The sequence below is a fragment of the Neophocaena asiaeorientalis genome, unplaced genomic scaffold (assembly GCF_003031525.2).
Source record: "Neophocaena asiaeorientalis asiaeorientalis breed wild unplaced genomic scaffold, Neophocaena_asiaeorientalis_V1.1 scaffold241, whole genome shotgun sequence".
Classification (NCBI taxonomy): Eukaryota; Metazoa; Chordata; class Mammalia; order Artiodactyla; family Phocoenidae; genus Neophocaena; species Neophocaena asiaeorientalis.
The window spans coordinates 666082-676874 of NW_020172287.1; the positions used below are offsets into that span (position 1 = coordinate 666082).

A 10793-nucleotide genomic window follows, 5' to 3' on the forward strand; every position below is an offset into this window, starting at 1 on the left:
GAAATTAGAAAATATTGAGGGAATCCCCAGGCCATCCAGTGGTTAGGACTTGGCACTTTCACTGCTGGGGCCCAGGTTCAATCCCTGGTCAGGGAACTAAGATCCTGTAAGATGCGAGGCCACAAAAAAAAAAAAAACAAACTGAGAACTGGGCAATTATGGAAATACTACTGTTTATCAGAATTTGTGAGATGTAGCAAAAGCAGGACACAGGAGGAAATTTAAAGCCTTACATTTTCTGTTTTATAATGTGAGGAAAAGAAGAAAGGGTGGAAATTAATGAGCCAGGTGTCCAATTCAGTAAGTTAGAATGTCAGAGAAACCAGGAAATTAGAAAGAAGGAAATATAGTTATCACAAAAAAATTACTATTCGCTGAAGATTCAGATTATAGTTAGCATTTTTTTAGCAATAAAGTATTTTTTAATTAAGATAGGTACCTTATTTTTTTAGACATAATGCTATTGCGTATTTAATATACCACAGTATAGTGTAGACTTAAGTTCTATATGCACTGGGAAACCAAAAAATTTGTGTGACTTGCTTTAGTGCGACATTTGCATTATTGCTATGGTTCAGAACCAAACCTGCAGTATCTTCAGGGTATTCCTGTAACAAAGGGAAGAAGTTAATTCCTTAGAAAATAAAGGAATGATACAGAAGAGCAACAGGTCCAAAAACAGATGTAAAATATAAACAAACCTGTGGCAAAAGTGATCCAGGACAAAAGAGAGAAACCTCAAATAAGTAATGTTGGGAATGAAATATGATAGCATCTATTTAAAATGCAAAGTTAGGGGCTTCCCTGGTGGACCAGTGGTTAAGAATCCACCTGACAATGCAGGGGACACGGGTTCAAGCCCTGGTCCGGAATGATCCCACACGCTGCAGAGCAGCTAAGCCTGTGTGCCACAACTACTGAGCCTGTGCTCTAGAACACATGAGCCACAACTACTGAGTCCACATGCCACAATACTGAAGCCCGTGCGCCTAGAGCCCGTGCTCTGCAACAAGAGAAGCCACTGCAATGAGAAGCCTGTGCACCGCAACAAAGAGAGTAGCCCCCGCTCGCCACGACTGGAGAAAGCCCACGTGCAGCAACGAAGACCCAATGCAGCCAAAAATAAGTAAAATTTTAAAATAAAAATAAATAAATAAATAAAAGCAGGGTTAAAAAAAAAAGAGAGTAAGGGGACTTCCCTGGTGGTCCAGTGGTTAAGACTTCACCTTCCAATGCAGTGAGTGTGGGTTCGATCCCTGGTCCAGGAGCTAAGATCCCACATGCCTCGTGGCCACAAAACCAAAACATAAAACAGAAGCAATATTGTAACAAATTCAATAAAGACTTTAAAAATGGTCCACATCAAAAAAATCTTTAAAAAAAAGAGAGAGAAAGAGAATGCCATAAACAGCTTTAAGCCCGTAAATTGTAAGAAGTGAGACAAGATGGACACTCTTAAAATAATATGTTTTAGTTTCCAGTTGCTACTGTAACAAGTTACCATAAACTTAGTGGTTTAAAACAACACAAGTTCCTTTTCTTACATTTCTGGAGGTCAGAAGTCTGAAATGAATCTCACAGGCTAAAATCAAGGAATTGGCAAGGCTGACTCCTGGAGGCTCTAAGGGGAGAATCTGTTTCCTTGCCTTTTCCAGCTTTCAGAAGCTTCATATCCGTGATTCTTGGCCCTTACCTTTCTGTTGAATGCCAGCAGCATGGCCTCTTCAGTCAACCAGTCAGTCTCTCAACCCTTCTGGGGATTGGGATGTAAACATCTTTGGGGGGGCTATTATTTGGTCTACCACATAATAGAACTTAAACTGAGACTCACAAAGAAATAGCAAACTTGAATATGCTTAAAACTATTAAAGAAATTGAATCAGTAATTTAAAATCTGCCCAGTGATTTTTACAGTCCAGTTGTATCAGCAAACAAACAAAATCCCAGTCCTGTGTGCCAGGCCGTTTATTCCCATTGGTGAGGACCATTACTCCTGAGTAGAGGCCAGCGGACAATGCAGAGGAAAATGCAAAGCAGAGTGTCAGCCCCTCTGCTCCCTGCTTGGGGGTCTCCCAGGTGCAGCTGAAGGAGTGGGGAAAGGGGACTGCCAACTGAGACCCAGGAAGGTAGCCTGAGGGACAGGGTGCCGTGATGGCCCACAGGCTGTCTGGGGCCCACCTTTCCACTGGTGGGGCCCCTTCCCCAACCTCCCAGTAGGTGCATTTGAGGGAAGCAGAAGACAAGGGCAGGGCCTTAGTAACAAGAAGGGTGCTTTGCCAGAGCCTCTTTCCCAGACATAGAGCTAGTTCCTGCAGTAGTGTTCTGGGGAGGCACCAGAGGCAGCTTGAGAGAGAGAAGAGGTTGGAGTTGCAGCTACAGTGGTACTGGCTATACTGAGATGGAGGTACATCTTACCTTTGGGTCTTCACCCAAACTCCTGGCTGTTCTCCCTGCTCATGGTTACAGGGATTCGAGGCTGCCAGGAGGCTCAGCAGAAGCAGCAATCTGGGCCACAGCAGTTGCCTTGAATTACTTTAGCTTATCAAGTCATCATCCTCCTGGAAAATCTGCATGTACATTTTGAGCCAAATGCGCTAAGAACCTGTTTTACCCCAGGAGGTTTGGGGTTGGCTTTGTGGCCCAGGGTGATGTCTCTGGGCACCCTGAGCCCAGTGAAGTTGCTGGTGGGATACAGCATAGATATGCCCTGAGTTGGTTGGCCCTGTGGCTGATCTCTGGACCCTGAACTGGGTAGGTCCTGAGCTGGGTGGGTCCTGCAGCTGGTCTGTGGGCCTTGAGCTGGGGCAAGAGGCAGGAGTCCCCTGGTATGTGGGGGGGGGAGTATCAAGTACAGAAGATCCTCCAAGACATTGTCACAAGAAATGCACGTCACAGAACAGTGCCACAGCAAGTTCCCATTTGGGCAAAGAAAGAGGGGAAAGAGCAGATTGCATGTATTTGCTTAAAGGTGCATCAGTGCCAGCCTGTCTGGGAGGAAACCAACAAAGTGCCTACAACAGCAGAGGAGATGGAGGCTCCCTTCTCACTGAACACACTTTTTTACTACTTGCATGTTTTTACCATGTTTATGTATTATATTTTTCAGATATTTACATTAAAATAACTAAAATGTAAATTTAAAAATTCCCTTCTCTGATCCAGTAGAGATAATAGCTCAGGGAGTTAGGGGAAATTGCCCAGCATCTGTCTGGCCAGAGCAGGCGACAGGCCTACCTGCTTGTGGCCCTTGGGCCAGCAACCAAGAGTCCTGGGTCCCACCACTTGAGTTCCCTGCGGGAACCAGTCCCCTTGTCCTCCTACAGGGCATCATCGCAGAAGAGAACAAGAACCTGCAGCCCCAGGGAGATGAGGACCCTGGGAAATTCAAGGAGGCCGAGCTGAAAATGCGGAAGCAGTTTGGGATGCCCGAGGGAGAGAAGCTGGTCAACTACTACTCCTGCAGCTACTGGAAGGGCCGCGTGCCCCGGCAGGGCTGGCTCTACCTGACCGTCAACCACCTGTGTTTCTACTCCTTCCTGCTGGGCAAGGAGGGTGAGTGCAGGCAGCAGGAGTGCCCCCTGTGTCCCCCCTAGCCCCAGTCCCCCAGCTGGCCCCGTCATCCTCAGGGCATCCTCCTCTGCCCTCACCCTTGACCTCGCCTCTAGAAAGTGTACTGCCTCCCCAGACTGTCGAAGTTCCTGAGGGCTGTCCCTCCTCGGCCCCCGGATATTCTGTCCCCACATACCCACCAGAGAGTCTCCCCAGAACCTAGTGGCCCACGACCAGAACTCCAGACTTGAACCAGGCGTCACCGGGCTCTTGGGGGCTCCTGTCATGTATACATCAGCTAGCACAGTTCTTCACATAGTGACTTTCTGCACAGGGCCTCCCCTCTTTCAAGTAGAGTGCCAGGGCACCCATCATCCCTGAGCAGCTCCAGGTTACGTGGTGCCTTGGACGTGTGCCCCTGCAGCCACCTGCTGCAGGTCCCTCCCCACAGGAAGCCCTGGCCTCAGGACAAAAGGCAGACTCCCAGCCAGTGCACTCTGCTGCATGTCGCCCCCAGGGCTTTAGCTGCTCTCAGTGTGGCCTTTCCTGGGCCCAGCAAGGCCGGCTCCCAGCCATGCACACACACCTGTCACAACCTCCCCTGCCTTTCTCCCACCTTTGCATCTTCTCATCAGGCAGGGGCCAGCGTCCTCTCTGTGCTGGTCACACCATGTCGTGACTTGTTCCCACATCAGTGCACTCCCACTAGGTGGGGCTTCTCAAGTCCAGGATCTCAGCTAGCTCACCTCTGTTTGTTCATTCATCTCATCCTTTAGCCGTTTGGTGGGCAAACCCAGGAGATTCTCGGGGCTGGGCACTGGGTTAGCCCGGGACGGCCCAGTCCCTCCTCATGGAGCTGGTGTCCCAGCGTAGCTAGGCTCAGGCATGGGGCCTGGGGGTGGGGAACGGGCAGGCAGTAGATGCTGCCCGCTCCCCCACATGGGTTCCAGGCCCAGGCAGGAGTCAGGAGCCTGCCTGCCCAGCCCTCCAGCTGGTTTGACCTGATGGTGTGTCTGTCCCCTCTGGTGTCCAGTGAGCCTGGTGGTGCAGTGGGTGGACGTCACACGGCTGGAGAAGAACGCCACGCTGCTCTTCCCTGAGAGCATCCGTGTGGACACCCGGGACCAGGAGCTCTTCTTCTCCATGTTCCTCAACATCAGCGAGACCTTCAAGCTCATGGAGCAGCTGGCCAACCTTGCCATGCGGCAGCTACTGGACAGCGAGGGCTTCCTGGAAGACAAAGCACTGCCCAGGCCCCCCCGGCCACACAGCAACATCTCGGCTCTGAAGCGGTGCGTTGTGCCTCCCCCACCCCCAGCAGGGACCTGCCCTCCTCACCCTTCACAGGCTCCCTGCGTGTAAAGGGGGCCAGGTGAAGGGGTGGTTTTCGATAGTGGGGAGGGCACCAGGAGATTCACAGAGGCGTCGTCCTGAAAAACCTACCGCTGATGCTGACGTGGAGGGAGTTCTTCATGTATTACTTCTCAAAACCCTGGGGTGGGGAGGCTCTCACAGGCTCCTTGGTCTCAGACAGGAAGCTGAGGCACAGGGAGGTAGAGCAGCTTGCCCCAGACCCCAGTGCCTTAGCTCTAAGTGAGCAGTGGAGCCCAGGACAGGCGCCCCACCACGTCAGCCAGGGTATCCCCAGAGGCCTCTTCGGGAAGGCTTCAGAATCCCAGCTCGGTACACCACCTCCATCCCGCCATGATTGACAGCTCTTCTCAGGACCCCTGGGCCCTGACCCCAGGCCCCAGGAGACAGCCCTGCACAGGTCTGAGGTCTCTGCCACCCTGTCTGTGGGAATTGGTAGACAGAGGAACAATTCACTAGGGCTGGCCCCTCCAGAGCACTCTGTTCTTGCTCTTCCGTTGCAGCTTAGAGGAAACCTGTAGGCCAGCCGGGAGCTCAGATATTCCCTGAGCCCCTGGGTCCCACAGCCAGATTCACACCTGTGTATGCAGAGACTGTGGCCTAGGCCCAGACTCTTGGGTGCACCTTCAGGACCAGAATGCTGTCCAAGGATATTACTTTCCTGATGCGAGTGACACAGTGGCTTTCAGAACCTTCCAGAAAGAAAATGAGTAGGGCCGGACTTGATATCGTCTCTGGCATTGTCCATCGAGGTGTGCTTGCCAGGCCGAGCTCAGGCTGCTAGCGGCCCCCATGGGGCTGGGAAGAGAGAGATGTTTACGAGGACAGGGCCACCGCGGGGGTGAGGAACAGGCTACCGGGCCCCTGCCTCACACAGCCATCGGACTGGCGAGTGTGCATTTCCGTTAAGCAACAGCACCCTGTGTTTTTTTCTTTTGGCTGCACCACGTGACATGTGGAATCTTAGTTCCCCTACCAGGGATCAAACCCATGCCCCCCGCAGTGGAAGCATGGAGTCTTAACCACTGGACCGCTGGGGAAATCCCAGCACCCTGTGTTTTTTTCTTTTGGCTGCACCACGTGACATGTGGAATCTTAGTTCCCCTACCAGGGATCAAACCCATGCCCCCCGCAGTGGAAGCATGGAGTCTTAACCACTGGACCGCTGGGGAAATCCCAGCACCCTGTGTTTTAGACTTGACTCCACACCTGCCTGTCGGGAGGCCTTGTCTGAGTTTCTAGGTGGGGCTGGTCTTCCTAGTGAGAAGCGGCAGGGCGGGTGCAGGCACCCTCTGGGCACCACCCACCCTCAGTACCGAGCATGCTGTTTGTTGACCACTCCTCTGCTGGTCATACGGATGTCCACGTTTTACTACTTGACCATTCAGTGTACATGTGTTATTGAACTCTGAGATCCCTGGGCACAACTTGCTCACAGGAGGACCCCCACGAGCCTGAGTCCAACGTGGAAACAGAGGGCATGAGGCCGCCTTGTGAGTGTGCTAGCCCCAACTCTTGTCTGCTTTTCTATCTCCCCCACCTTGGTTTCACCAGAGACCTGGACGCTCGAGCCAAGAACGAGTGCTACTGTGCCACGTTCCGGCTGCCCGGGGACGAGCGCCTGGACGGCCACACAGGCTGCACCCTGTGGACCCCATTCAACAAGCTGCACATCCCTGGCCAGATGTTTATCTCCAGCAACTACATCTGCTTTGCCAGCAAGGAAGAGGATGCTTGCCACCTCATCATACCCCTGCGGGAGGTGAGCCCTAGGTCCTTGCCAGCTCTTCCCTCTCTTACCAGGGCATGTGGCCAGGTCCCCAGCCCAGGAAGCCCCTCAGGATTTAGTGATGTGAGTACAGAGGGCACATGGTGGTTCATGTGCTCCCCAAGCACCTGTCCTGTACCAGGCCCTGGAGGGAGTGGGTGCACTGGATGCCCCCTCAGGGATCAACCTCACCTGGTGGGGAGATACGGTGGGCTTTGGCCTGCCAGCAGAGCTCACAGTGGGACATACGAAAACCTCAACAAGGACCCACACGTCCCTGGTCAGAGCCCAGTGGCCTCCTGCAGGTGAGTGTCCCCTAGTCCTTCCTCCTTGGGCCTTGCAGTTAGACTTTGGCAAAGCCCTGCTTTGGCTGGGCTTGGAGGACTCTGATCCCACCCCAGCCCCATGTTACTCTCAGGGGCCACCTCACTGTTCCTCTCCTGACACCTGCCTTGGCTGTGGCTCAGGCTCTAGCAGAGTCATTGGAAGTCAGCTCTTACCTTTCAGGAGTGGGGTCAACTATCACCTGTCAAGGGTGGGGTTAGCTCTCACCTGTCAGAGTTATTTTTTCTCCAGTTTCTTGGGCTTCCACAGTGACTCTGGTAGAAACAAGGCCATTTGTCCTGTGCTGCCGTGAAGGTGTAGACAGTGAGGGAGAGCCGTCCACCCCTCCAAGGCCTCCTTTTCCTCATGGCCCAACAGGGCATACTGGCTGTTTAATTGAGGTTTAAGTGAGCTTCTTAAGCTATAAGCTAAAACACAGTATTTTGTTTCTATTTAAAATGTAGAGCAGTGGGACCTCCCTGGCCTTTGTACAAAACCCTGAAGTTGCAGGTATTGTTGCGAACAGGTGTGAGGTAGTGTGCTGCCTCAGTTTCCCCAAGGGAAGTCAGAGGCAAAGGACTTAAAGGAGCCACAGCTCCAGGCTCAGGGGCTCAGAGCTGGCCCCTGACCCCTCGCTCTCCTTTGGCACTAGGTCTGTGGATTTGTCCTGGGTGCTGTACTGATCTGACCCTGAGCCCTGGGGGCTGGCTACAGGGTCATCTTAGGCCCAGCTCCATTTCTCCTGATGGGTCCTGACATTCCTGATGGCAGAGAGCTCTGGCTGAGCCAGGAAGCTCTTGGGATGGGGCTCTGCAGCTGGTCCTGATGGAGGCCCCTGCCCAGCACTGACCTCAGTATCCTAGCCAGGGGACTTCACAGGAGCTCCTCACTCATGCCAGCCACACTCATGTGTCCACTGGGCTCTTGAATTTGCACTCCCAAATCTCATCCTCGCCTCTGGAAGTGACACCCCTTCCATCCGTTTGCTGAGGTGGAAAGCGGGAGCCATCCTTGATTCTGACCTGGCCTCGTTCCCACATCCTGACCATGGCATGTCCTGTCAGCTTGCTCTCCAGAGCATGTCCCTTCCTCTCTACAGCCACCATCTAAGACAAGCTGTCTGCTTGGCTCACCTCAGCAGTACCTTGTCTGCACCTAAGGCTTGAGGACCTATCCTTTAGATCCCATCCTTCCACAGCAGCCAACATAATTTAAAAATCTGCCCACCCTGGGTAGAATCCTCCGGTATCTTCTGTGATTAGAAGAATCTCCAGTTGCCACACACAGACATGCAGGCGCGCACACACACACAGAGACACAGACACACACACACAGACAGACACACACACACACACACACACACATACACACACTGCCCACCCCTTCTCACTCTGCCCCAGCTTCTCCGGTCTTTCTTTGTCCATCACGCCAGTCCAGCCCCCTCCTCAGGGTGGTTGCTGGCCTCTCCCCTAGCTCTTCATCTGGCTGCACCGGGTCTCAGCTCAGTTACTACCTCCCCAGAGGTGCCTTCAACAGGAAGCAGCCCAGCGGCCTCCCAGCTTGCCCTGTGGCCCCCACCAGCCCTGGTGACCGTGTTCATTAGCCTGCATGTCCATTGTTTGTACCCATCCCAGACTGCAGGCCCTGCCCCCTAAAAGCCCATCCTGTGCCCTGCACACTTGTACTGCTCTGTTCACACACCTCACAGTCAGAACTGGGCCCAGGACGCACATCAGGAAGTGCTGAGGGAATGAGTGCTCAGGAGGGCTTGCAGGCTGGGCTGCTCACTGTGCTTTAGGGCAGGGACATGACTGTCCATCTTGGGGAAGCTGATCAGGGCCAGCAGCTGGGCTCAGGCTTTACATTCTGTGTCACCATCCTGATGATGGTCCTGCAAGGCTGATATGTTCACACCCATCAACAGCTGAAAAAATGAGGCTCAGACATGCATGTAACTCACACAGCAGCAAGCAGCAGAGTCAGAATACGACTCGGCCAGGCCTGGAGAGCCCCTTGTCCACTCCCTGCCCCATGCCTGAGAGAAGACAACCTAAGCCCACCATGCTCTCAGCTTCACAAAACCATCTGGCTTTACATCCCAAGATACAGACCCCCAAATGGTGTTTTTGTCTTCTCAGGTGACCATTGTGGAAAAAGCTGATAGCTCCAGTGTCCTGCCCAGCCCTCTGTCCATTAGCACTAAGAGCAAAATGACCTTCCTGTTTGCCAACCTGAAAGACCGCGATTTCTTGGTTCAGAGGATCTCTGACTTTCTCCAGAAAATGCCATCCAAGCCGCCAGGCAACAGCAGAGCGGGGAGGAAAGCCAGCATTGTGGACTCAGCCCCAGAGGTGAGAGGGCCCTTCAGAGCAGTGGGGTGGGGGTCAGGGCCAGGAGAAGAGCCCAGGCAGCCCTGTGGTACCTGCCTTGGGCCTTGGGTGGGGAGGGTCCCCGCTTGGTGCAGGGTGGAAAACCTAACCCAGCCCCAGTCTCAGGTGTCCTGACCACACGCGCGATGCCTAGGGTCACAGCCCTGTCTGTACACCAAGACGTGCCCCAGTCCTCCTGAGCGTCACCCCTGCCTGCCTTAAGTCCTATTCCACATAAGAAGCCTTCTCTGCCTGGCCCAGCCACCCTCATCTCTGTCCCTTATGAACTCTGCTGCACTGAGAGCCACTCTGTTTAGGCCTGTCCAGCTTGTGTTTATTTACCTGTTGGGAGATTGATTTCTCCCATCAATCTTTCTTACAGGGTTACCTTTTACTGCAATCTTTTTACTATACCAACAATATTAATAATTCTTTAACATCAAAAACTTGTATTTACATTTCCCCAGATGCACATGTTCTTTTTACAATTTAGTCATTTGGATTGAGGTACACATAGGTCATACACATGTTACAGTGGGTTGGTATAATCCCTTTTTATCTATAGGTTTCTACTCCTCCCTCTCTCTCTTTCTCTCTTTCTCTCTTTCTCTCTTTCTCTCTCTCTCTCTCTCTCTCTCTCTATGTGTGTGTGTGTGTGTGTGTGTGTGTGTGTTTATATATATATGTATTTTTGCAAGTTGCACAGTGATGCGGTGGAAGCCACACCCACGGACCACTCTCTCTCTCTCTTTCTCTCTTTCTCTCTCTCTCTCTCTCTCTCTCTTTCTCTTTTCTTTTCTTTTCTTGCAGTATTTTGTTGAAGGAATTGGGTCATTTGTGCTATAGAGTTTCTCGCAGTCTGGTGTTTGCTGATTGCATCTCTTGGAAACACTTAACGGATTCTTTTGTGCCCTGGTTCTTGTAAGTTGGTGGTTTAGTAATGAGATCCAGCTCAGATTTGGATTCAATTGTTTGTGTTGGGGAGTGGGGGGCAGATCCACTTGTAAGCAGGATTGAGGTGCTGTGTACTTCCACCAACAGGTATGTAATACCTGGTTATGTGCTGTTACCAGTCATTGACAAGCATTGCCTAGATAATTCATTAGGTAACTCATTAGGATTGCAAATGGGGGCACTCTAATTCTATCATTCCTTCTGTTCATTAGCTGGAATATTTCCATATAGAGAAATTTACCCTCAACAACTATTTGGTTACCGTGAGGCACAGTTCATATAGAAAAGGCAGAATAAATCTTTTTTTTATTTACCAGTTGTTAAAATGATGAATTTGGTTTTCAAATATCCTCAAAATATGACCAATTCAGTTCTTTATGTTTACTTTTTAGTATAATTATGAACTTACAGATTTAAGCAACTTGATGTGTTTCAGTCCATGACAGTTATTATCCTCA

At 51.7% G+C, this 10793-nt stretch overlaps 1 protein-coding gene across 3 annotated transcripts in view; it reads left to right on the plus strand.

The window, feature by feature from the left end:
* The window catches only part of TBC1D9B (TBC1 domain family member 9B), a 41662-nt gene that overhangs the window by 5642 nt on the left and 25227 nt on the right, over positions 1 to 10793 (plus strand). For all 3 annotated transcript variants that reach the window (XM_024764792.1, XM_024764799.1, XM_024764802.1), the window contains 4 exons: positions 3324 to 3552; positions 4583 to 4841; positions 6475 to 6682; positions 9151 to 9363. In XM_024764792.1, coding sequence (XP_024620560.1) covers positions 3405 to 3552; positions 4583 to 4841; positions 6475 to 6682; positions 9151 to 9363 — 828 coding nt within the window. In that variant the 5' untranslated portion in view covers positions 3324 to 3404. The remainder of the gene's footprint in view (positions 1 to 3323; positions 3553 to 4582; positions 4842 to 6474; positions 6683 to 9150; positions 9364 to 10793) is intronic.